At 47.0% G+C, this 27,903-nt stretch overlaps 1 protein-coding gene across 2 annotated transcripts in view; it reads right to left on the reverse strand.

The window, feature by feature from the left end:
- BCL2 (BCL2 apoptosis regulator) overlaps window positions 1-26,234 on the reverse strand; it is a 176,849-nt gene extending 150,615 nt beyond the window's left edge. Inside the window, exons 1-2 of one of the 2 annotated variants that reach the window (XM_042962370.1) lie at window positions 25,409-26,234; window positions 24,318-25,187 (exon numbers count right to left, since the gene is read on the reverse strand). In XM_042962370.1, coding sequence (XP_042818304.1) covers window positions 24,318-24,905 — 588 coding nt within the window. In that variant the 5' untranslated portion in view covers window positions 24,906-25,187; window positions 25,409-26,234. Of the gene's footprint in view, window positions 1-24,317 lie in introns of both variants that reach the window. The other variant, XM_042962369.1, reaches the window with a different exon arrangement.
- Between the last annotated feature and the right edge of the window lie 1,669 nt (window positions 26,235-27,903).

A 27,903-nucleotide genomic window follows, 5' to 3' on the forward strand; every position in this document is an offset into this window, starting at 1 on the left:
TCCAGACAAGACCCAGTGAAAGATTTAACAGGTCAGCTAGAGCGGTTCTCATGAATACATCCGGATGGTGGTTTATTATGACATGGAAACCTGTAAAACGGTCCATTTGGTTTTCAGAAAAATGTTCAAAGGATTCAGCATAATTTTTTTTTTTAAAAAATCATGCCCCACCAGGGCGCCTGGGTGGCTCAGTTGGTTGAGGGTCCGACTTCGGCTCAGATCTTGATCTCATGGCTTGTGGGTTCGAGCCCCGCGTCAGGTCTGTGCTGACAGCTCAGAGCCTGGAGCCTGCTTCAGATTCTGTGTCTCCCTCTCTCTGCCCCTCCCTCGCTCATTCTCTCTCTCTCTCTCTCTCTCAAAAATAAACATTAAGAAAAATTTTTAATAAAAATATAAAAACTAAAAGAATCATGCCTAATCCTTAAAAAGATGGATACACTGAGGTTTATTACTATAGATGCCAGCACCTGGGACCATCCTAGTTTATTCTGATGTCCCAGTGTAGTAATTAATAACACCTCCTTTCACCCTTGTAAGGGTCCCAGCGTGGACAATAAACTTTACGGTCATACTAGATCTGAATGGTTGGCAATCTAATAGATTAAGGAGAACATTAAAATTAAATACAAAATTTCAGAAGGGCTTTCCTTCTGAACTAAGGAACATATTTAAGTAATAATCCAGGCTTTACATACTGCACTTACATTCACAATTCTGGGTGGGCAGTGACATTCTGATCACCGAGTGGGGCTCGCACACAGAAGAAGGGTTCGTGCACGGCACCGAGCAGGTGCGGGCACATTCAGAAGAGGCGAGCTGGGCTCTAAGCCTCCCGTGAACAGGCGACATGTGTACCTACCCGGCCCCAGCCCCTGGTCTCCTCCCACCAGGGCCCAGCCAGGCTCTCGTGGTTGCTCCCCCTGCACTCCGCCCTCCCCTCCCCACCCCCCCCCCCACCCACAGAGACCAGAAGCAGCAGGGTTGGTGAGACAGGTCTAATCACATGAAACCAAAACACTTCTCCAGACTGCACTACCCAGAATGAAATGCTCTCTGATCCACTGAACATTTTAAGCCAAAACACACTCAGACCTTGAGCATCAGCAGCGCACGTACTTCTCTTTTTCAGGGTTGTGGAGGGAGGGTGGGGTGCTGCACAGAATAACAAATTTTCAGCATAGGAAAATCCCCAGTACGCAGGCTGACACCTGCTTTATCTATTCTCCCCAACCAAGTTAAATCATCACAAACAGGTCTCGACGAAACACCCTCCGTGGGCTCAGAGACGACAGGGACCCGGCAGGGGCCGGGCATGCGTCGGGCTGGTGTCCGCGTCAGCGTGGGCTGGGAAAGGGGTATGTTCACGACGGAGGCTCAGGGGATGTGAGCACGGATAATCGGAATCTTTGCCAACGCGCTCGCACAGGGTCGGGGGGCAGGTAAGTACTTATAAAGCTCGTCCGGGACCACGTCTCCGCTAATCCACACACAAAAATAAAGACGAACTACAGCAGGCATCTTCAAAAGTCACATTTCAAGATTTATTCTATTTGTGTATTTTCCCATTTCAAAAGTTAAAGCAAGATCTCCGCACGGGAACCTAGAAGAGATCGTGTGAACGCGCGGAAACACTCCCTCGCCCCGCTCCCCATCTTCTACAGGTACCGATCATGAAACGACTCATCTTCAGATCTTTTTTAAGAACTAGCTGCCTACCAGAGACCTTCACTTCCACGCTTTTTTTTTTCTCCAAATCTAGCATCTCCTTGCCATGTGATCTCACTACGCTTAGAGCTGGCAGAGCAAAAGCCTGTCATTCTTAAAACATGAAGAGAATAATTCAGCGCCTTTTTTTTTTTTTTTTTTAACGTGATCACAGAGAATGCAATTAATACTCTGGCTGCCTTGGTATGTAGACCAAACCTTCTGCCACAGTGTTTTGTGGCGCTTCTGTCTAGGGCCGCTCTGCCAATCTTTTCATTCCACCAGAAACGATGCCAGACTTCTCAGCGCTCAGCAAAGTATAATGAAGCAGAAAAGGTGGCTGTGCCCTCAGTGGGGGAATGTGCTCCTGGAGTGAGTCTCTACCAAATACAAAGCTACCTCCAGATCCAAGGCCTTTTGTCTCCCCATCCCTCCTGAAAGCAATTAAAATCTAGTCTTTAAAAAGAAAAGAGGGTGAAATTCTTACGTCTTCACGGAGAGCCCGGGAGCTTTTTAATTCATACGAGGTACGAGGCAGCAAGATTAGCTGGAGACAGAGAACAAGCAGTGATTTACTAAAGCCTGTGATCGATGTGGGGAGAGTTCCTACCCACACAGCAGCAGACTTACAAGATATCAGAAGAAATAATGATAATTCACAGAAAAGATAGGGATAAAGAGAGCCAAGGAAGACAAATGAGTACAAATGCTTTTAGATATTCTAGTGCAACACCTGTTTATTGGCTACAGCTACAAGGTGGTCCTTGACCCAACCCCTGTCTCATTCAGGGCCATATGAAGAGTGCAAGCCAGTGATGGTATTTACCATGGATCGCAGGGCTCCCAAGTATATTAGACAAAAGAACAGCCATGAAACCAACCCCCTAAGCTATCACTGAATGCATGTGAATACTATTTTAGTTGATTCTCTGGCCCTCAAAACTCATAGAATCACAAAATTTTAGTGCGAGATCCTTTCATCCAACCCTCTCGTTGGATTAAAGAAGCTCAGAGAAGTATGTGACATTCCCCAACAGCAGGTTTCTGGGAGGGCCAGGATTTAACCCAAGGCCCTTGCCCTCCACCCCACCTCCCGGCCCTCAGTACCGTGATAATCTCACCCGCCATATCGGCCACCTATTCCTGCCCTTGATGGCTTCTTTCCTAGAAGTGTACCTCCCCTCAGTCTTTGTCTGTACTGAGTGTCCGATATTGTGATATAACAAGAAGTATGTATTTGGTCTTCACCTCCTGTTCCTAGCACAGAGCTCCTAAAATTCTTGGAATTTCCTGAATGACCGGGGTGACAGCAATATCTTTTGTTATGATGCTGGGCCTTAGTCCCCAGTTCTGGACACAAGAGCGTCTAAGACCCTTGGAATCTCCAGTGATGAGTGTCTTTTGTAAGCTATTTAGATGTCTAGTGGCTGGGGGGCCTTGGATCTACTCAGGATGGCGGGAAGCCTGCCACCAGAAAGTCCAAGGCTTGATTACAGGGGGATGGAACTTTCAGCCCCACCCCCAACCTTCTGTGGAGACTGAGTCAATCACCAAGGGCCAATGATCTGATCACTCGTGCCTGCGTAATGGAACCTTCATTAAAACCCCTTGACTATGGGGTTCTGAGAGCTTCTAGGTTGATGAACAGCCAGAGAGAGCATGAAGGCCCACAGCCCTTCCCCATCCCTTGCCCTATGCGTGTCTTCCCCGTGGTTGTTCCTGAGGTGTATCCTTTATAACAAACCAGTCAGAGGAAGTGTGTCTCTGAGTCATAGGAACCGTTCTAATAAATTATCAAACGTGAGGAAGGGATAGTGAAAACCTCTGATTGGTAACCAGTCAGTCAGAAGTGCGGGTGCCCCAGACATTCATGTGGTGTCTAAAGTGGGGGCGCTCCGTGGAATCTGACGCTAACTCTAGGTAGTCAGTGTCAAAATTGAATTAAGTTGTAGGACACCTAGCTGATGTCCAGAGATGCAGAGAATTGGTTGTTGGTGTGAGAGAAACCCCCAGCCATCTGGCGTTAGACATGCTGGGGGTCAAATAACTCAGACGTGCCTCCTGGCATCTGATCCCTTTCCTCTTTGGAGCGGGGTACCCGCTCGGTCCTCCCATCCCATGGGTGACCCAACTCGGTCTCGGACCTTTCGGACAGGTGAGAGCCACAGGCCTTGCTACGTGCTGCCAGGAATTTGACATGACCATGCGGACTTCCAACGGAAAAAAAAAACCAAAACATCCCCTTGTCGTGACAACATGTACGATCCCTCCCCTAACCTCGACCTCATGGCTCCAAAAATTCAACATGAGTCAAACCTTTCCATTGAACATTGGCTACGACCTTTGATTAATGTGTCCTATTCGTCACGGGACATGCTCGTGTATACTCACATACACAAACACAGGCATATTTACTTCTAAATAGGACCCTGTTCCATTATCTTTGGTACAGAAACACAAGTAAATATTTCCACGGGTAATTTCTAGTTTATCTCTCACAGGCATTGGACTAGAAGCTGAAAGTCTGATGTTGTACTCTTAATTCTAACGCAAGGCGGGTAGGCCAGCCCCCTCTCATACTGTCACATACTCACCGATAAAAGCATAGCCAGACCCTCCCTGAGTGGACCAGGAGTGGGCTCAGCAAGACCACGGATGTGGATGCACTTGGTAAAAGTCGCACAGAGTGCCACAGAACTGTCTAAACTACACCCCATCTGTGCAAAACAGAAAGCTCCCTTTACCCTCCTGTGTAATAGTAACCAAAGATGGGAGTCAAAAGGTGACCACACTGTGTAATAAATGGTTAGCAGTCTGGACCAGTGCTGTCCGATAGAAATATAATATGAGCCACATATGTAATTTTAAATTTTCTAGTGGTCACATTTAATGTATTTTTATTGAAACCAATGTATCCAAAATATTATTTCAACATGCAATTAACATGAAAATGACTAATAAAGTCTTTTTGTGCTCATCTTTTTATGTCTTTAAAATCTGGTGTGTATTTTATTTTATTCATTTATTTTTATGTTATTATTATTTTTTTAAATGAAATTTACTGTCGAATTGGTTTCCATCTGGTGTGTATTTTATTTATTTATTTATTTATATTATTATTATTTTTTTAATGAAATTTACTGTCGAATTGGTTTCCATCTGGTGTGTATTTTATTTATTTATTTATTTATTTATTTATATTATTATTATTTTTTTAATGAAATTTACTGTCGAATTGGTTTCCATCTGGTGTGTATTTTAACACTCCATCACACTAGCCACATGTCACATGCCCAGTGGCTGCCACACTGGACAGCGAAGGAGATTTTAGACACAACCTTACGGTTTCACGCTTTCACGGTTGCACACGAGTCTTTTTTCGATGCCTAACACACTGCCTCGTAGCAAGTAAACGCCCAGTCAATATCTGTGAGATGCAGAAGCGTCTAGGTGTCTACTGTGACCACGGAACATCTTTGGGATAAAAGGAGGAATAAAGGACTCCCAAAAGCATTAGTCTGTGTTGATCTTCTCCTGTTCTTGAAACCCAGAAGTCCTGGCTTGCAGGACGCTCAAGGGAAAGAGACCGCTCCTGGTGGAATCCCAGGCGAGGTCTCTGCTGACGGTGGGGGCCGTTCCTTCCCAGCTACCTTTTTACCTGCGTCATTGCAGACCTGTCCATTCCTCCACAGTGGCTGCTGCCAGAAGCTCAGGGAGAGGGCTGAAAACAGAGAAGCACTTACCCCTGGGTCCCGTATTACTGTGAAATCATTTGCATTCTGTTCCGCAAATCTGCGTAAAACTGGAGTCAAGAGAGCTTGGCTGGGCTTCCAGGCCACGCTCTTTCTCCACGCTGCTGTGGCCATCACTGTTGATCACCATTTACAAGGGTGGTAAAGGGAGACAGACCCCCCATTAGGATCAGCATTAAAATAGAATCCCTTCCCCACACTGCCATGAAAGTCGGTGTCCTTGGTGGGGGGGGGGGAGTAAACGAGTGAAGGAACTCTGAGATGTAATCTGGCCGCTGCATCCTTTGTTATGACAAGAGTTTATTTTATGGGACTCTGACCTACGGCACGAAAAACTCAGCTTCAGTTGGGGTTGTAACGATCCATGACGGCGCGCACACCTGAGCGCCCTCGAGCTCAGATTCCTGCCCGTGGGCCCCCTGGGAAACCAAACTCACCACCCTTCATTCCAGAAAGCCACAGACTTGCATCCCCAAAGCAGAGTTTACCCTAGAGGACCCCTTCCCCTTTCCACCAGGCACGTTGAGGGTAAACTCAAGGTGGGGAGCGACTGCCTTTGGGTGCACGGTCTCCTTTCTCTTCCTTTGGGTCGGGGAGGGAGGGGAGGGGTGGGGCACCGGGGGGGGGGGGGACAGGCGCGAGGGGCAGGGGGCCACAGATCTTCAGGCAGCAAGTGAGCGAAGTAAAGGACACAACAGAGAGGGCGAACGTGCCAGGAGGAATCGCACAGCAAGCAATTTGGTACGCGTTTACATTTTGTTATTTTTTCTCAGCCGCCTATCTCTTTCTAGGACTATTTCCCAGAGAAATTCCATTTTCATTACAAAGCTGGTTTCTTATGCCAGGGAAGACTGTGGTGCTGTTATTATTGCATTGTTATTTCTACTAAGGTCATCTCAGATGGTATGTCTACGTGAGATAAATGGTTTCCTAAACAGGCTTCTCTACATCCTGCCGCTGCTTACGTTTGCCCACTCATCACTCCTGGGGCCTTGACACAAGCAGCTTCCAGGAAACTCCAGAAGAGGAGAGGCCACAGTGCTGTGATTAAGGGCACAGAGTACTCTGTGGCTGCCTGAGTTCAAATCCCAGCTCAACCCCAGAAGTGGCCGAGTTAGTCGCCTCTCCAAGCCCCTGTGTCCTCATCTCCAGGGATAAAACCGCACTGACCTCTCTGGACTGTCCTAAGAAAGAAACGCGTTCGTGCAGATAGGATTTAGAAAGTATCTGGCACGGAGTAGACACCCCACAAACGGGCGCTTCATCGTGATATGGCTGGGCTGTCCCCCTAACGCGGCCAGCGCTGCCTGCGACATCACACGGCCAGCTGTCCATTCGTTCAGTTCGGCCAATGTTTACTGGGCACCTACTATGTGCTTTCCCTGCGCTAAGCCCGGAGTATTCCGTGGTGGTCAAATTGTATCCATATTCTCAGATGCTACCTTTGAAATGTCTTTCACGGTTGTCCTATCCCAGGGGGAAGAAGGGGCAGGCGCTCAGCCCCATCGCAAGATGGACACCTGCCCCATCTTCCCACCTGGACTCCCTCCTGCCTCCTCCACCACCATCACAACTCATGATCCTGCTAGAAACCTTCACTGGCTCTCCACTGCATGAAAGATGAAGTCTAAACTGCTCGCGGGGTGCAGGGGACACTCAGGCCCTAGTGAATCGGCCTCAGCTATACCTCCAGCCTCCTCTCCTTGCCTTCTACCCCCACAACCCGTCTATTCTGGTCATGCTCACTTCTGTACCATCCCCGAGCTCGTTAGACCCTTCTCATCACTCTGTTTATTTGCACGCAGTGCCCTTTCCCATTCCCCACAAGGTAGGCTCTCAATTATCCTTCCAGATTCAGGCCAAATGGCACCTCCTCCGGGAAGCCCTCCCTGACTCTCTCAGGAAAAACTCAAGGGGAGGAGATGTTTCTGTTCGCGCGTCAGATGCCCCAGGGGAGACTGCCCTCCACGAGGCCAGAGACGGCATGGAGAAACCTCAAAGGCACTGAGAATGGTGAATGAACAGATGACCACATGTCACGGGCCAGAGCCTCCAAACTGAAGTCACCAGGCAGATGCTCAGGGTTCAGGCGTTGCGAGAAGGCTCCGCTCACGAGCCCCTCCGTGTCTCGCAGCGGGGTGGCCAGCGACGCTTAATATGCGGACAATGTCACTCAGGCAGAGCGAGGATCATTTAGACACAGCCGGACGGCAGAAACTCCCCCAGAACTACCAATCCCCATATCGACTTAGGTCAAGCTCCTCTCGATTCTCCGCTCTAAAAAGCGAGGTGGGAGACAAGGGACACACAGAGAAGCACAGGCCCTTTGAGGGAGCTCAGCCTGTGTAATCTTTGTCACACCGCCCCTGCCGTGCCCCCTCTCTTTTGCCATGTTCTGGAATAAGTCATTTCACAGAGGTGGATTTTTCAGCTGACTGAAGCCTACACTTTTCAAAAATTTTAACCATTTGGAATGGAGTCATTTCAGATAGGGACCACCCGCTTCCCCTGAACTCTTCGCCTCTCCCTATGGAAAGGGACCCTATCTTGATGACCCAGCAGCATCATTAGGAATAAGTCAGCCTGTGCCACAGCCCAGAGATAACTTCAAGGGCTGCTGAGATCTTCACGACCGCCTGCCCCGCACCGAGGCTGTGTCTGTGGTTCCTGAGCCGGGTTTCACAGCACGGTTATCTTCTCCCTGACCGTCAGACTCTTGGAATAACTGCTCTAATAACTTGCAGGCTCTGATGACCACTCAGTACTAACCGGCCGCAGGTGCCATTTCTATTGGCTGGAAACAAAATGAGAACCCATCTTGTGAGGACGTGTATTTAAAGGAAAATGGGAGCGGGAAATTATTTAGCCTTAAAAATTAGGAATGAGATTGTGACACCCGCTCCAGCACGGATGGACCTTGAAAACATGACGTTAAGCGAGAGGTGCCAGGGGCAGAAGGACAAATACAGCATGATTCCCTCGTACATGGTACCTAGAGTAGTCACATTCTAGAGACAGCAGGCTTAGTAGTTAGCAGGGGCTGCGGTGAGGGAGTGTGGGGAGGGAACGGGGGCTTTGTGCTTAATGGATACAGAGTTTCAGTTTGGGAGATAGATGGTTCTGGAGATAGACTGTGGGGAGGGTTGTATCACCCTGTGAATGTACTGGATGCCACTAACTACGCTTAAAGGAATGGTTACAATGGTACCCTTTAGGTTATGTACATTTGTCTCTCTCTTTTTCTACACACACACACACACACACACACACACACACACACACACACACAAATCTGTTAAGAATGATGGCCAAGCTCTTATGAATAATGGGTGTGACCTTTGGCGTGTAACCTTGTGTTACCCTTCTGCATAGCAGGGGCTGAAATTCCTTCCTAGTTCTTAGGTGTGTTTAGAATCATCCTAATTGCTAAACAGGGTGTTAATGGACTTTGCAGTCATAAAGGCCTTTCATTCACCAATCACGATCCTGGGGACAAACGAATGCTCTACATTTCCACGTAGACATCACAAATAATCCCGGGTAGAAAACGGAGGCAGAGAAAGGGCAGAGTTTTCTTCTCTTCACCCCGGAAACTAGGGAGCCCGTCCTGGGCACAGAATCCAAATTTACTCCTCCCTTGTCCTGAGATCAGGCCCTACCGCTAGGAGGTCACATAGAAAGCCATTAAAGAACAAAGAATCTAATTATCTCAAGTCATTGGGATTTTAAGGATTTGTAAAGATACATTAAGCAGGCTTTTAAATATTATAGTGTTGGGTTGTAGCTTATAAATTAAACATTTTAGATTCTGTTGGAAGCACATTTTTATTTCTTACTTAAAACATTTTTTTTTAATATTTATGTATTTTTGAGAGAGACGCACACAGAGTGTGAGTGGGGAAGGGACAGAGAGAGAGGGAGGCACAGAATCGGAAGCAGGCTCCAGGCTCTGAGCTGTCAGCACAGAATCCGACACGGGGCTCGAACTCACAAACCACGAGATCGTGACCTGAGCTGAAGTCCAACATCTAACCGACTGAGCCACCAAGGAGCCCCTGGACCCACGTTTTTAAAGCAGTCTAGTCCACAGAAGACAGAGGAAAGAGCCCGTGGCTTGTTCAGTTCTACTGACACAGACCCCAGGGTTTCGGAAGCCTGGTTTTGAACTCTGTCTCAATTAATGACAGGTTACTATTGTCCCTCTGCCTGAATGATAATTTCCCTTCCTTTCTGTGCTTCCTTATGAAATACCAAGAAATTCTACTCTAAAAATTGTAACATGTTGTTCCTGGGAAAAATGTTTAATTTAGTTTTTTAATTTTTATTTATTTATTCTTGAGAGAACGCGACAGAGAATGAGCAGGGGAGGGGCAGAGAGAGGGGGAGACACAGAATCTGAAACAGGCTCCAGGCTCTGAGCTGTCAGCACAGAGCCCGACGCGGGGCTCAAACTCACAAACCGTGAGATCATGACCTGAGCCGAAGCCAGACGCTCAACCGACTGAGGCACCCAGGTGCCCCTAGTTTTTTATTTACATATGCTTTCGTAAACAAACCCCTTAAGACAGTTTTTTTTTTTCCTTCTGAATCAGACTTACTTATTCGGCACGTGAACTTACGTTAAATATTCAATCTTACTGTTTAATAACACCAAGAGATATGTAAATTAATGAAAAGGCAAGAAAAAAAAGAGACATAGGTTTACTAAGGAAACTAGTAAGAGTTTCCTATCTTGTCAGAACTTAGTGTTTAAGTTTCTTTTAAGAAAGTAGTTTCCTGGCCCGTGCTGACACTCCCTGAGCCCTGCAAACCAGCACAGCGGCATCCTGTTCAAATGTTATTGTGGAAACACTGTGCTGTTCTAGGTCAAATGTATCCAAATTAAACCAAGGGATGGAAATAACTCTCCCCTGATACACCGTGGTTGCTGAAAGTGGATTTGTTTATGAGTAGAATAAAATTTACAGCTAAATATATACATAAAAAAAGATACATCATCATCTTGTAAGCTTGAGTAACATGTCATTTCACCTCTGGACTCTGGAAAAAAAACACTAAGGTCATGCCTAAAATAAGACAGCGAAGGGCTGAGGATCACACTGGAGGTAAAACCGCAGACTTTCCCCACCTTTTGATTACGGCATCAGGCAGGTTACAATTGGACAGTGAGGTCATTTCTCTGGAACCAGGAAAGCACTATGGATCTGTCATTCCAACAAACACATGCAGACCCCTGGGACAGCTTCTGAATCAGGTGTCTGGTCTTCCTAGGAAACAGCGATTACTACTTGTTTTTCAAAGGCTATTTACACAGACTGTTGGAGCCAAAGAGAAGAGAGACAGAAACAAAATGTTTCTCTCTCTCTCTCTCTCTCTCTTTTTTTTTTCCAGCTATGAAAGAAGTTTTAAAAGTCCCCTTTATGGAAGATTTCACCTCCTAGTTACTAAAATAAAGATGACTAATTGGCTTCCCAAGGAAACACAAAAGAAACGAAAAAGTCACATGCATCAAATTGTTACTTTTTAATAGGGCTCTGTTTTACATTAAAAAAAAAATTCTTTAAGTTTTAGAGGACATCCATTACCACTTGGAGTGCCTAAAAAAGAATCTGGTTTTGTCTCTTAAGAGGCAAAATTCCTTGATTAAACAGAACCTTTGATTCCTCAATCTGTAATTCTACTTCCTACCCTGAGAAGAGGTTGTGAGGGTTAGATCATCTCCTATTCATAGAAGCAGTAAGTCTGGCACATGTTGGGGTTCACTAAATTCCATGCTTCCTCCTGACTTTCAGTGACTGGGGTCATTGGCCAAGGTGATACTAAAAAGGAATGGGGAAAATGAAAAGATCAGAAGGGGTAAGGGGGAAAAATGGTCTAAACATTTTAGCCAAAAATGGAAGTCATCTTTAGTTCTATATTGTGTATGGTAACCCGTCTTAAACTGACATACAGGCTGTATTATACTAATACACACATTAATTTTAAGGTAGGGCATTATGTTTTCAGCTGTTAAGCTTTAAAAACAAAAGCCATTTGCTCTCCTCTGTGTAATGTGCAATATGACTAGACGACCCTCAGAAGAGCATGCAAGTCAGTAAGCCCCATAGACACCGCTGTATCATTTTGTCCCATTTCTGTTACATTGTAGTCCTTATATTGTTAATCATTTGCTGATTTACTATTCTAACTTCCCCACCATGTTGGGTCCATGAGAGGTGTAAGAGACGGTTCTGGACCGCCACGCTTTCTGTGACAGCCTCCGTGCTCTTCGACATGGGTGTTGAATAAATGAGGTTGAACGAACACAGCCACATGCCCTTTAGACACTATGGGAATCCTACGGATGAAGCCTCCACCATTTTTTAAATTCAAGAAGCACCCGGGTCCTCAGGTTTCTGTTGCTTACCCGAAGAGAAACTTTTAAAAGTAAATAAAAACGTGGATTGCTACTGAGACGCCAGTCAAAATGAGCACCTATAATCCCACCTGCCCTGCTGCCTTCCAGAACCCTCGCGGAGTTTAGAGACCTCTCCCGTCCCTCATGCTACCGTCTCCCTAGAGGAGTTACACGCTCAAGCCCGCCCAGCTCACAAGCACAGCCGTGGGGTCTTGAGCAAACGTGCGGGCATCACATGGCAAGAGGTTCGATGCCCACCACCCCCCCCCCGCCATCAACATGAAACACCCTTCAAAAGCTAAATCGAAGGAGAGAAAATACCCTAAAAGACCACATGTGAGTTATCCTGATGGTTTTTGAGATGAAAAGCAGTGGAGGATACAATTTACCAAAACTGGATATACTTGGTTACGTTTCTGTGGAGGAGTCTGGTGTCCGTGCGAAAACGGACCCTGAGAAGCAGCCCGGGGTCGAGGAAGCTTCGCTGGGCTCCGAGTCTGGGGATAAACACCAGTTCCCCTGCGCTTGCTGGCTGTCGAGCAGCTCTGCCCGGCAGTTCTCTCTTCGCACGGGAATAAACACGGGACAAACAGGGTGTGGGAAGAGCCAGGCAGAAGAGAAGAGGGAGTATGGTATCTGCCATGCCTGTGGTTGTCAAAAAGACCACGTGGGCCACCAGACACGGAGCTCCTTTGAAACTTTCAAACATCCTCTGTCCGGGTGAGGTCCCACTGTTGCGATGTTTTCACGTGGAGGAGATTTCTATGAGAACTGCCTTGTGTGACTGAATTCCTTCCTCAAGCACACGCCTGTTGGTTGTTAATGATTACTGCGTGAATTCTAACAAAATGACATTTTCAACCAGGCAGTGTTAATTTAAAAGAATGGGAAATAAGAAAAAAAAATACGTATATATGTATGGTCCTTTTTATAGACCATATATAGATGTATTTTTATGTATATATGTATACATATATTTACATGTGTGTGTGTGTATATATATATATATATATATGATGACTATAAAAAGGACCGTACTCTTTTCGAAATGATTATGGAAAAAGAGCACTGTCCCTGAAGAAGAAATGAGCCAGGTTCTGAAGCATTCAGTCCATCACTACATCTTCCCAAAAATCTCTCCATTCAAGTCCTGACCATTGCTCAGCGCTCTCAATTTCTTGCTGTCACCACTACGCTCCTCTAGGTCAGGCACACGGTCTCTTGCCCAGTTACTGAGCTAGCCTCCTCCCTGTCCCTAATCTCTCCCCAGTCTCATTAACGGCAGGCTCTTTCTAGAATAAACCCCTCCGCGGTGGCACATCTCCCGTGTCACCTTTCTGATCTGTCCACTTGCTCTCCTCTCTCCAGCCAGGCTGGACTCCTCGGTTCCCGCAGCTCACCAGCTCTCAGGCCTCTGGCCTTTGTTCTACACCTTCTGTCTGCTGGCCACACGTGGCTCCTCCTGCCCACGTGTCTAGGTTACGTCTCACTCATCCTTCAGGCTTCAGCCCCCTTTCCTGGGAAGACTCCCCTGACTCCAGTACATGCCCCTCCTGTGGTTGCCTTTCTTCTCTCCTCGCTCTACCCAGGTTCCACTGCAGTTGCTATGTAATGATCTCCACCCCGCAGACTGTGAGCCGGGTCTATCTGGTGCCCACCTCCCACATCCCCAGGGCCTAGCCTACAGCATGTGCTCAGTTAAAAAAAAACCAAAAATGCGTGGGACTAATGAATAACCGATCTCCTATTCTGTCTGCTTTCATCATATGATCCAGCACAAAACAAAACAAAACGGCACAGTTATTCCCTAGAAAACACAGAGGCTCAGCTGGGTCCTTCATAACAAAACGGAGGACATCCTTCAGTATCAGGCCGAGCCCAACAGGTAGAGAGGCCTGAAGGAAGAGTCTAGCGTCTCAACTCATATTCAATTTCCCCAAAGTCTCCACATTTTTTCAAAACAATGTTCATCTACCCGTTTCTGGGAGAAAAGAGAGAGAGAACAAAAAGGGGAAGGGACAGAGAGAGAGGGAGACACAGAATCCGAAGCAGGCTCCAGGCTCCGAGCGGTCAGCACAGAGCCCGACGCGGGGCTCGACCCCACGAACCGCGAGATCACGACCTGAGCTGAAGTCAGATGCTTAACCGACTGAGCCACCCAGGCGCCCCCAAAGTCTCCACATTTTAAAACCACGAATTTCCCCATTGGTCGTGCCCTTTCAATATTCCTTACAAAGGTATTTTCAATTTCCATTTGACATGCGCTTTCATCAGTTAATTTTTAATTGAGCCAAATATTAAATGCTCACATTAACCAGACAAAGCGTGTTTAGCTACTGATTTGCAGCGACAGCTTGTGTTATTCTCACACACAGGCCAAGCATGAAATAGAAAACTAATAACCCCTTAAGTGTATTCTCAAAGTATCATTTATGGGAAAGAAAACTACATTCAAAGGAAACTTTGTGCAATGGCTGCCATTTTTTTTTTCCCCCTGGAGCCACAAGCTGTTACAAAGCAGGGAAGCTCATTTTCTCACGGATACGGACCGGCTCGAGAATCCCACTGTCACTGGATGTATTCATTAAGAAGGAATCTGGCAGCAACACAGGGGACGGATACTTTGGAGAACAGGCCAATTATCTGGGTGTCCTTTATAATTTGAAGTTTCTGAATTCACTCACAGATAAGCCACTTGAAGAGGGTCTGGCAATGGCAACATAACGCACAGATGGTCACTGAAGAAATGAGAGGGAGGGTGGGAGAGAGAAGAGAATTTGCTTGTGGTTTCATTCATGGGGACAAATCTGCAAGCTGACACATCCCTCTTTTTAAAAAGCCCCTGGAGAAGTATGGTCAAGCTTCATTACAAGTAAACAAATCACACGATCGTTCTCAAACAGATGACAAATGATGGGCAATAACATTTTGAGTTTGCTTCATGCCAAGGGATGAGGCGTCTTAAAATACAAATTCCACCAGTTCTTAAGACCACAGACGGGCTGTGATTCTTGCTTCAGGCGGTACCGAGGATTCAGCCCAAAGCTCTGGGCGGTTCTCTCCAGGACACCCCCCCCCCCCCCCGGTGGTCTCCTTGCAGGTCAGCATCCGGAGAAATAAAATCTTAGGTCCTCCCACCTCTGGGATCACTGAACCCTACTGACTTCCACCCTCGATCCGCTGCTTGTGTTTGCGGGAGAACTAGGGGACCATTTACCCCGATGACTTTTAAGCTGTAGTTCTTTTATATTTGAGCTACACCACTAATCGGAAGGGAAAAACCACCTTGTTCCCACTGTGAGAACCCTGGACAAGCCCTGATTTCTTTAATGATAAGGTCATGAATCATATCAGGCATCAAGACTTCCACTGGGCTTGAGATTTGAGCCATGGGACGGAGAGCAGCTAAGCACATCTATACAGACTGTGTGCATTCTTTGTACAAACAGACACAATGGGACAACCAATGGCCTAGTGTCTAGAATGAGCATTAGGGACTTTTATGAAAGTTGAACATCTAATATAAAGCAAAATCTAAACCTCTCTTCAGGTATGAATGACATCCTTTTTCAATTCCATGATGAGGCATGGATGAAATCAAAACACTTAATGGGTGTTTTTCTTTTTTCATTTCTATTAGGTATTAACAGGTCTGTGAAATGGGACATTTGGAACACACACACACACACACACACACACACTCTACAGCAAGGGGAGTAGGAGAACATTAGTTGGTTAGGATGAGTTAGATGATCAAAGTCCCTCTCACATAATCTTTTATTCATTCATTCATTCATTCATTCATTCATTCGATACACAATTACTGTGTGTGCCTGGTACCTACTCTGCTGGGTAGAGGATAAATATAATAAGAGAAATATTTCATTAAGTGAGGAAGTGGAGGAGAACACTTTGATTTTAGAAGACCTCCACAAATGGTGGTCATTATTAAGATACTGGAACAACACGAATTTGACTCCAGTTGAATTGCTTTTTCAGGAGGCAAACTGGGAGTGGGAAGCCAAGCTTTGAACAGCAGAACTCCCAAGTTAACCACCTTCATCCAATCCACAGAGGTCTATGGAGGACTTCTGGAGAAAAGCGGTATGCATTCAGCATGGGCAGTTAGGACCACTTTTGGAAATGAAGGAAGGAAATGGGAAATCTACATGGTGTGGGCGGAAAGGCATATTGTATTCTTGCCCCAGATTCTTTCTTGAGCTCCAGATCGTTAAGGCCAACTGCTGTTGGGCATTTCCACGTGGGTTGGACGCCCAGGTTGGAAACTCAAAATGTCCAAAATTAACTTCATCCCCTTTATCCCACCAAACAGCGACTGTCCTCTCTCTCTTGAGGACAATATCATTTTTTGAACCAGCTGGGTTTCAGACCAGAGTCCTTGGCTTCTCCAATCTGTTGTCAGGCCTTTCCCCCATATCTGCCCCCCATCTTTTCCATTCCCCACTCTGCCACCATGGTTCAAACCTCCTATCTGGTCTCCCAATGTCCAGCAATCTCCCACAAGCCCACACATCCCTCCTTGCCTCAGAACCGTTTCGATATCCTTTCCATAACCGTTTCGATATAACTTTCTACCAAGTTAAATACAACCCTCTCAGCTTGGGGCCCAGTCATATCGCATGAACGATCTCTACGCCCCAACCAAGCCAGACTCTTTACTATTCCCACTATTCCCCAATTACGCCTCACACATTCCTGTCTGCTTTGACGTCTCGAGTCCAGTTATCTAACATGCCCTCTCTCCAGATCTCTCCAGATCTCCTACTACCTCCTTCATGAACCTCTTCCATTTCCCCTTCCAGCTGGACCAGAGCTCTCTGCCCACTAAAGAGTGGCAAAGATCATAGCAATTTACATCTCTTTAGTCCCACTACTGGTTGGTAAGTTCCTTGAAGACAAAGTTGATCTGACACATTTTTTTACTCAGCTAAAACACCTGGCATAGAACCTCGCACCTAGGAGGCGAGTATTAAGGTGCCTGATACACAAAATCACGAGATCTTCATAACGCTTTCCATTTCTCTCTCTGCCCTTTGTGAGTTCAGCTTTGTAAACAATTGCTCATTTTCCCTGAGAAGACTTCCTCACGCCATTTTCTTCTCGCACTGTCACTTTAATATTTAGTAAGTGGCCCTGCCTCACTTTCCTTATAATTTTGTTATGAAAAAAACTCAAAGCCACCTCCAAAAGTTTTCAGTCCTAAAACGAAAGAAAGAGAGAGGGAGGGAGGGAGGGAGGGAGGGAGAGAAAGAGATACTGGCAGGAATTCACAACGGAAATGACTAGGAGGGAGTCCTGAAACTTTAGACTCAGAAGTGCCAACTGGCATCATTTATGGACTGACCTTTCTTCTTTCCTTAAAGGATAAAAAATCAATCTCCAAAGCTGAGGCTATAATTTGCAGTTAATTTTATTCCTATTCTAATCGTAAGAAGGTAATATATAGAGCAACTAGGCAGTGAATTAAGAGTACTAAGTATTTGTCCCACATTCGCCTGGAAAATTCGAATGCACCTGAATGGAACATTTGGCCACAATTCAATTCTAGAGTGACTCCACAGATATAACCTTCGTGGTGTCGTACAGGCAGAGAAATCTTCATTCTCAGCTACGAGGTGATGGGAAAAGTCAAAAAGAAACGGCCTATGACACTGATCCCTTGTTTGGTCCTCTGAGCATTAAAAGTCGCAGGCTCTCGATGTTTCCACAGCTTAAGAAGAGACAGTTAAAAACAGAGAGATAGTAATTGGAAGTGTCACAAGAAAGCTGTATTAGTCTCAATGGAAAATCTCCTTTGAAATATTAAAGCTTCACTTGACACAGTGGGTCCTCGGGTTGTTTTCAGGAGGCAGAGTAAAGAGGAGAGTGGGGTCAGTCATAAGCTTCTGACTCATTATGCCAAAGCCCCAGAGAGCCAATGAGCTGATTATTAACTAAAAATGGAATATGGCTTTATCCCTGAAATTCGGAAGGCAAAACAGGGAACAGAACGAGAACACAAATTTTCCCAACGGTTTCCCAGCGAAGTGCATGTTCTATGTGTCATGTGTAAGAGAGGTCCACATTCCGCAGAGAAATGGCTCAGCGAATCCGGTCAATCGCCCAAGAAAATCACCCAAGCGGCGCTTCGTACGTTGCTACAAAGGGTCACCCCAGCATGGCAGGGAGATTCCCTTTCTAACAGGTTCGAGAGGGCGGTTGGGGAAGAAGTCTCGAATACATTACTTTAGCTGTTTTCGTTAGTCAAAACTTATCTATGGCTGGAGGATAAGCCTTCTAATCTCACACTGCAGAGATCAGAGCAAGTAAGAGTTCCGCCAGCAGATGCTATCTTTTCCCCCCGCACGTGGTTGGAATTCATGATCTCTGGAGGGAAAGCATCGGATCTGCTGACAGAATTCTGCCTCGTCCTGCTACAGCAAGACTGGAGGAGAGGTGATTTTCTAGCCCTGAAGGGCCCTTTTCCGCTCCCTCTTGCTGGTACTTGAGGCATGATGCTCTTTTCCTCAGGTGAATTCGACGCCGACTGTGTAGGGAGGGAAGAGAGAGCTACACCCGGGCCTCCTGGTGGTGGAATGATGGGCAGGTGGGGGTAGGGTCCCCACGAGAAAGCCCAAATGGTTTTGGAGAGATAGAAACAATCATTCAATCATCATTCTCACTGAAGGACAGCTGGGTTAAAGTAAAAAGCAGAGAAATGTCAGCACCATAGAGTTGAGCGTATATCAGACCAAGCTGTAGCCTACAGAAATACTTTCTAAAATGAAAAAAGGCTTTGTCGTAATTTCCAAAGTTTGACCGTCTCCTGTAAAGAAGGAGGACCGCGAGTGCCAGCAGGTAGACAGTACGACGCCTGCCCTTCAGGAACACAAATGCTACCGTGGACTAGAAATGTCTATAAACAGTTTTGGAAGAGATGCCACTCAGTAAATGAAACAGTACCATAACCTAAAACAAAAGAAAACAAAAGCTTTTAAAAAAAAAAAAAAATCTCTCCCCAAGTTAACAGAAGACCATGGGGGAAGAGAAGGGGAAAAAATAGTTTCAAACAGAGAGGGAGGCAAACCATAAGAGACTCTTAAATACAGAGAACAAACTGAGGGTTGATGGCAGGGTGGGGGACAGGGGAAATGGGGGATGGGTACTGAGGAGGGCACTTGTTGGGATGAGCACTGGGTGTTGTATGTAAGTGATGAATCACGGGAATCTACTCCCAAAGCCAAGAGCACACTGTATACACGGTATGTTAGCTAACTTAACAATAAATCCTATTAAAAAAAAAATCTCTCCCCAAGGAAGAGCCCCTGTTCTGTTCAAAATCAACCTGTATTTTTCTGCATACGAGGATGATTTAAGAAAAAGACAGTTCTTCAAGTTAAATTATTCTAATCATCCTAATCAAAGACTTGATTGTCTTTTACATACAAAGAATTAAGGAAATACTTTAAAAACTGAAGACAGGTGTTTATTAAGTCTTCTTAATGTGTACTAAGAGTGCTTAATGGGTAAACATTTAACAAGAGAAACCCCCGCCTTTCAGTATTCTTAAGTGTTTGTGTTGTATTTTTTAAATTATCTACATTTCTCCTCCTATTTAAATCCTAATGTACACATGAACAGCCATATGGTTAGAAGTAACTTTTTTAGACAATGACTGAAGTGTATGCAGAATAATATATGTTGGTTTGTTTTTTCCTTTTTCTAAGTCCTAGAATCCGGGATCGTGTTTATAGGGCTGCGAGTATCTATGAGTTTACTTAGACACCTGCAACACGAGCCTGTGAGGTCATCCAGGGCAGAGGTAAAGCTCTCTTTCCTGTGTCCTCAACCCAACCCAGGGCCAGGCACATAAAGCCTTGCAATCATGTCTGTCCAACAATTGTCTTAGTCCTTGGATGATTTTCAGTGTTAATCCTGTTGAGATGTCAAACGCTAATATTGTTTGAATCAAACCAAGGAGAATGAAAGAAAAGCTTCGGAGTGAAGTAAATTCACTGAGTGGTCTCCTGTATGTAGCTGGGGGAAAGGGTGACCAGCTTTCGAGGTTATGGCTATACCTGAATAAGGTGATATTAGATTACCTTAAAAAGGTTTAACGGAACCTTTGAACTTCAAATACAATATATCTCTGGGGGGAAAACCTTTCTACTTGTACACTACAAAGACAGTGTTGTTTTTCCAGCACAAATGCACTTGTGCTAAGATACTGCCTTGATCAGCTATTGCTAAAACCTGATGAGTGACCTCAGCAATGGGTGTGGGGTGAACTGATTGGGAACGACTGCCAGTTAATACACACAGCACCCACACACCTGCCTTACGAGTGACTTTATCCTTCCTCCAAAAAGCTGACTAGGACTGGAAGTAGAGGTAAGGCAAGACTTTAAGAGTTTGCTTTAAAAAAAAAAAATTGTGGCTTTCTGTTACCTGATGTGCTGTGTGGCTCAATGACATTTAAGCAATCTGAAATGTATGAGCTCCATCAAGGATTGCTAAAAGATCAATCAGTTCTCACTAGAAAGCACAGCGAAAAGTAACAAGATTCACAAAAGAAAGCCACGTTTTTTTAACAGACATTAAATAGCAACAAAAGCCCTAAAACAGAAAAGGGAACTAAGCGAACCATAAAATTTTACAAAGGTCCCGAAACATAATCACTCAACAGCACGTGACTTGCAAACTCGAGGGGCGATAATGTAGTTTTTTCTACAAAGTAAATTATTGCCGGGAAGCATGTGATTCTTCGCAGGCAGAAACACACTTTCCCAAGGAAAGTTCATCATTAAAAATATTATTTAAGGCTGGATCATCTTCAGACTATTTTTAATCCCTATCATTCTGCTGCCAACTTGGCCATAAGCAGCTGATACTCAGCCGCTAGATAAATGATGCTTTTTCACGTATTTTGCACACTGGCATGAGCATGGTATTGCTTTCCAATTAATCAAATGTTTTGGTAGATTTGGACTGCACACAGAAGGCAGAAACTGTCTGCTGACCAACTAATAAAAAGGAAGCTAACCTCTACTGGATGTGGAGAAGTAAGTTCCTGTCGTCCTAAACCACATAGACCAAAAGACAAAAAAAAAGAAAAAAGAAAAAGTCACACCACCACCATCTCATCAACAGAATGAAGCTAATCTCCTGTTAAGCCCCCTCTTTCTTTTAGGAGACCACACCTCACTCTCTTCTGGGACATGAAGCTAAATGTTGTCTCATTTCTCAGCCTGGAGGGAGATATCAGTTTCACTCACCATCCATCAACTTTCCTATCTCTCAACGCTTTGACTGTAAGAGCCCCCTCCCCTTGAAGCAATATGAGGGCCACTCAATGCACCTGTAGAACTCAAACTATGTTATACGAGGGGGTAAAATAATAACTAATGAAGCTATCAAAAGAGCTAAATCGCCTGCCTTTGATTGGAATAGAAAAGCGATGTCACTTCATTGAGACCAATAATGCCAATACAAACTGCACAGCTACCATGAAAAACATTCTTGAGAAGACTGAGCTTACGGTAAATTATCTCCTCTCTTTCGTTCCAACTTATTTCTTCCAAGGATCAGATCACACTAGTGGACATCTGGGAAATACTCAGCATTCTAGGCAATACTAGAAACCTGTGAGGCCACTGGAATCGGATGCTGTAGGATCCACCCCAGATTTTCATTTTTCCCAAAAGATGTCCCCAGGAACCAATGGTAGGTAATGGTCAACGTCTCTCATTTTCACGTGCACCCGAAAGCCTCCATCTATCTCACGTGAACCCACCAATTCAGACTCATTAGCTGTGGGGTGAGAATGGAGATTCTGCACGTCTGACGGTCTCCCAGGTGATGCTCCTGCTGTCGGTCTGTGAACCACACCCGGAGTAGCAGAGCCTCAGACATTTCCCAGAACCGATACTGTCTCGTGCTCCCTCTGTCCTGCTGCCACACGGTGCCTTATTCGGACTCAGGAATAAAACCACACTCCACTCTAACTCAATTTCTTCTTTAGTCTTTATTTGATTTGTAGGCTTCCGGGACTATCTCTCAGACGCCTATCGTTCCAAGACGCTGCTTTCTCCAAGTTATGGAACATGAAACACACACAGTTTTCCTTAATCTCAGAAGACTGATTTGGCATCAAGAGCAGCAAAGAGACAAAGGGACTTCAAATCTCAAGCCCCCATGATTACATGTGCAACAGAGGATCTGATCCACTGAGGCCTAGAGACCACACGAGTCATTGTCAAAGGTCAGAAGAATGTACTAGCTCTCTTCTGAAACTTGACCATTGGTATTCAGAGCATTTTAATATGAAAGGATACGTAAATCATTTATAACTCTCAAATGCTAGCACTTTTATTCCAAAGTGTCCCTTTATGATTACATTGCCTGACATATACCCTTTTTTTTGCCAAATTCCCTTGTTTTCCTAAAGAGCCAGCCATCTACATGTTGTCCTGAAAACGACGCATTTTATCAACAGCTATTTGTGCCTCTATATGATTTATTTGTACTAGAAGAGGTTTTGTCAAAGTATTTTTTATCACTTTCTACGGTATGTCATTGTGGTTTGGCATCATAAAATATAGTCTCTACGTTTATCAATCTCAGATACCTGTTGACCACAAAGATAGGCTCTCCCAGGAAAACTCTATTTTGAAAGGAGTTAAAAGTGAGCCTTCACTTAAAATGAAAACTCAGTTGTATGAGATGTTAATATACTACTACAATGCAACAAAACAAAGACCAGGTCATGTCTTAATCTCTATCATAAACATATGTCTATGGCTCTGTTTTCTCTCTGTTTATTAAATTACTTAATAGATGACAGTTGCCACCTTGGGTTCCTTTCAGCCAGAAAGAAATTTTTGAAATATTTTTTCTTAAAAATACAGAAGAGTAGAATTGTCAAATCAGTTTTACTTTGGTCTTAAAACCATCCTTTCGGAGTCTGGAACTCTGTACCTTTTTGGTGATGGTGGTTAAAAATAAAACCACCTACTCAACCAAACATTTAAGAAAATATTCTTTGGCTCTTTAGTGAATTCTTCCACGATTACTAAAGATCTGACAACATGGGATCTCAACAAAACAACTCATGAGGAGCATTTTACATTTTAGAGATTTAAATGGGGATATTTTACTTTTAAACACTCAACAGTGGCACCAATACCTGGTCAACTTTGACCAAGTAGGATCAGATTTTCATGTCAGCCATCGACTTTTCTTGGCTTTTTCTCTTTTTTCTTGGCCTTAATGTTAGCACACTTGTAAACTGTAGTAAAATATGTAATGTGCTCCTTGAAACTGAACCCACTTGCAGTCATTTCTAGGTTTTGTGCTCCTGTTAGGTCCTATAAAATAATATCACTAATTCTCCCTAGAGACTACATACAAGGAAGCACTGAGTTGCATCCTTTCTCATAAATCGTTCTTCAAGTTAAAACAAAAAGCCCGAAACAATTTTTAGACAATAATCACTCCTTTTGATTTTTTCCTAAATTCGTAATTTTAGATAGAAGATGTAGATCTCAACGACAATTCTTCAGTCTTAGGATCTGGACCCCTCCCCCAGACAATCACACACACAAACCTTCTACACTTTATATGGATATCGTAGACACAAGTTTTTTCAGGAGAGGAGACCACCAAAGGATGCGGACTCTAGCCGGGGAAAAGTAAAAGATACTACAATTACAGTAAACTTTAAAATCGTACACCGGTTATGGAAACAGAACACAAAGCATGTGGCCAGGACAAATCGTGTCACCGATGAGGTAAGGTTTCCTTAGCCCAGTGTTCTTGAAGACACTCAGCCGTGCCCACTGGGAATGACCGCACACACGCCGCGGGATGAAGTTCCCGGACTTTTGGAAAGCCAGCTTACCTCCTTACAAACACAGCTAAGTTTTCCAGGGAAGGGGGCTACGTCAGATTTCCTCTTTGGGCAGATTTTACCAAGTGAGTCAGAAAAGGCATGCCCTTAGTCCTCTGGTGAGGTCTGTTCTTCTAATTGGGTGGTTCTCCAATTTTAGTACAAATCACAAACCCCCAGGGGAACTTGGCCAGGATGCGGACTGCCAACCCAACCTGACGTCTAGTTCATGAGTAGTCTCCGGGGGGGGGGGGGTGGATACTTGGGCCCCCGGTTTGAGAAACCCTGAAGGCATACCATTTACCCCGAGCTCCCACCGGATAGCAAATGCTGGGTCTTTAAACCTCAACGGATGGCAAGCGAGGAAAAACCACTTTTGGCCAGAAGGAATCATCAAGAGTAGGGTTGGCAGGGAGAGAGCTCTTTACCGGGCAGGGCGGGGGCGGGCAATCTGACTTTATTTCACTGGCCCATCAGCCTGCCTGCCCTTGGCCCAAAAGCCCACCCACACTCAACCACGGATTCTCAGCCTCAGATCGGTAACGTCCAGCCCACATTCAAGCGGACATGCACCTACCCAGCCTCCGTTGTCTTGGATCCAGGTGTGCAGGTGCCGGTTCAGGTACTCAGTCATCCACAGGGCGATGTTGTCCACCAGGGGCGACATCTCTCGGTTGACGCTCTCCACACACATGACCCCACCGAACTCAAAGAAGGCCACAATCCTCCCCCAGTTCACTCCATCCCTGAAGAGCTCCTCCACCACCGTGGCAAAGCGTCCCCTTGCGGTAAAGGGTGTCAGGTGCAGCTGGCTGGACATCTCCGCGAAGTCGCGGCGGTAGCGACGGGAGAAGTCATCGCCGGCCTGGCGCAGGGTCAGGTGGACCACAGGTGGCACAGGGCTGAGCGCAGGGCCCGCGGCGGCGGCGGCGGCGGCGGCGGCGGCGGCGGCGGGGGCGACCGGGGGCGGCGGCGGGGAGGTCCTGGCGGGCGCAGGGGTGCGCCCGGGCTGGGAGGAGAAGATGCCCGGCGCGGGGGCGGCCCCCGGGGGCGCGGCGCTCGCGTCCCCGGCATCCCACTCGTAGCCCCTCTGCGACAGCTTATAGTGGATGTACTTCATGACTATCTCCCGGTTGTCATACCCTGTTCTCCCAGCGTGCGCCATCCTGCCCCCGAGGAAAAGCAGCCGGGGACCAACAGCACCTCTCGCCCCTGCTCCCGCCCCACGGCCCCGAAAGAAAGAATAGTTATAATCCAGCTATTTTATTGGATGTGCTTCGCATTCTTGGATGAGGGGGTGTCTTCAGTCACGCGGAACACTTGATTCTGGTGTTTCCCTCTTGGCATGAGATGCAGGAAATTTTTCCTTAAATTCCTTTCGGATCTTTATTGCATGAGGCACATTATTATTAATTATTGTTAATATCAGTCTACTTCCTCTGTGATGCTGAAAGGTTAAAACAAAACAAAACAAAACTAAGTCAAAATCAGGTGCACTTTCCTTTTAAACACTGGGTGGAAGCCGGGCATATACTGCAAGTTACACGGCTGAAAAGAATGTATTAAACTGCCTGGAAATTCAACTCACTCGAACGCACTTAAAGTTAAAATCTCAAAGGTTTTCCATTGAAAGTTACATTAAACCCATTTCCTGTGCAAAGAACTTACTTGTATTTTTTAAGGACAGCATGATCCTCTGTCAAGTTTCCTTTTTTGTGAAAACAAAACAAATGCATAAGGCAAAGATTCCATCGATCTCCAGAACTCTCCAGTTATAGCTGCTCTGAAACTTCCAAATGAATCAGGAGTCGGGGGTGGGGTGCGGTGGGTACAAATGAGGAGAATTTCCAGTTTGATTCCCAGACTTCTCCTTCACAGAAATGTCAGTCCGCAGGAATCCCGACCGGAGAGCTCAAGAGCACGAGGAAAAAAAAGGCAGCGGCGGCGGCAGATGAATTACAATTTTCAGTCCGGTACTGGCAGAAGTCCTGTGATTTTCCCCCTCTCGGCAATTTACACACGCACACACACGCGCGGGCACAGACATGGATCTCTATCCGCGGGACCGCTTCACGCCTCCACGGGAGACGGACAGGGACGGGGGGCCGGTGGACGAGCCGGGCACGGGGCAGGAATCCTCTTCGGATTAAACTCCGACCAGCAAATGCATTTTCCGAAAAGCTGCTTGATAAATGAAGGCAGGACGCGCCCGGCCCGCCGGTGCCGAGCGCGAGAAGCCCGCGCTGTGTGTGGTGCGGCGGCGGGGTGGGGAGAAGGCGGCGGTGGGGGAGGGTTTTATTTTTTCCCTCTTTTCCTAAAAAGGATGACTGCTACGAAGTTCTCCCCCCTGGACCCCCTCTTCCGCTGCACCCCACCGGCGCACCCCGCCTCCGGGCTGCGCACCCTTTCTCCTCCTCCTGCTCCTGCGCGGCGGCGGCGCTGGCGGCGGCCGCCCCCTCCGCGCTCCCGCCGCGCACCCGCTCTGGGCGATGACGGCCGCGCCGGCGGGGAGGGCCCGGCGCCCGGCACCTTCGCTGGCGGCGGCGGCGGCGGCTCGGCGGGGAAACCGAGAGCGGCGGGCGGGAGCGCGGCGGGCGGGGGAGGGGGCGGGGAGGAAGGGGGCGGGCGCGGGGCGGGGGGGGGGGCGGGCTGGCCTCTTACTTCATTCTCTCTAACCGACCGGTTTCCTGTACGTACGTCACACGGTTCATTCAAAAAAAGAAGAAAGAAAGAGCCCTCCGCGGAGCCGCCCCGCCGCCCCTCCGCCCCGCTCCCCTTCCCGGGTTAAAGGAGCCGCGGCCGGGCCGGGAGCGGCGCGCCCCGCCGAGGACACATGGCGCGCAGGGCCGCGGCCGGGGAGGGCGCGCCCGCGATGCCCCCGCCCGCCCGGCCCGCTGCGCTCCGCCCGCCCGGCCCGGCCGGTGGGTGGCGCGGGCGGCGCAGGCCTCCCGCGCGGCGGCGGCGCGGTGGGTGTGCGCGGGGCCTCCTCGGGCCTGCGGCGGGCCCGGCAAGCGCCCGGGGGCCCGCGAGGGGCCGGGGGCGCCCGGGGGACCGCACGCGGGCGGCCGGGCGGCTGCGCCGAGGACGCCAGCGCCGGGGATCGCTTCGACCCTTTTAATCGTGTGTGTGTGTGTGTGTGTGTGTGTGTGCGCGCGCGCGCGCGCGTGCTGTGTGTAAGCGCCGGGAATCGTTTCAACCCTTTTAACCTAGTGTGTGCGTGTGTGGTGTGTGTAAGTGCCGGGAACTGCTTTGACCCTTTCAACCGAGTGTGTGTGGTGGTGTGTGTGTGTGTGTGTGTGTGTGTGTACGTACGTACGTACGTTCACATCGTGGTACCAGCTCTTGGCAGCTGCCAGGGAGAAGACCCAGGCCCCTGTTGCCCCCGAGCAATGGGCCCTCGGCCGTGAAGAGAGGCAAGGGAAGCCCCAGGAGGAGTGTTTACTTTCAAGTCCGCTTCCTAGGTGTGCAGGTAGGACGCACACCCTGGAGACCCCGTCCGTGACCAAGGCCAGACATGGCTCCCAGCGGGCCAGCGAGGGGCCAGTCAAGGATATCAAGGGCTTTAAAATGGCTAAGCAAATGTTTTTCCTCTGCCCCCGACGGTTGGGGCTGGACGCTGCAGAGGTCTCCAGGGTGACTTTCGGGCCCACGGTCTAACACCAGCGTGGGTCGGTTTCCCAAGGCTTCTGGGGTCGCCCCGCAGCCAATGCTAGATGGCTGCACCTCCTCGAGTTATCTACACACACACACACACACACACACACACACACACACACACTACCTACAGATACATTGTACACACAAGCACACACACTCGTTCATTCATCAGCATGAATAGCCCCTAGGAGAAAAGGCACAAGAGGACAAACGAGTTGTGCATGTTTAACTATTTTCTGTCTCTAAAAGTCTTTGACAAATAAAGTGCCAAGAAAAAAAGTGTTTATTGAAAGCACAGCGGCTTACCTAACAGGGCTCAAACATAAGCATATAGGGACGCTGGATTATGGTGCTCATAGAAACGTGACAAATGAGCACTGCAATGTGTACAAACATGTTCTGGCATCATCTTTATTTTGTCTCATTCCTAGTCTAAAATCAAAGCGTGTATTCTTAAGCAAAATAAGCACAAATTACTTTCATTTCATTTATCATACCCAGTCAAC

The sequence above is a fragment of the Panthera tigris genome, chromosome D3 (genome assembly GCF_018350195.1).
Source record: "Panthera tigris isolate Pti1 chromosome D3, P.tigris_Pti1_mat1.1, whole genome shotgun sequence".
Lineage (NCBI taxonomy): Eukaryota > Metazoa > Chordata > Mammalia > Carnivora > Felidae > Panthera > Panthera tigris.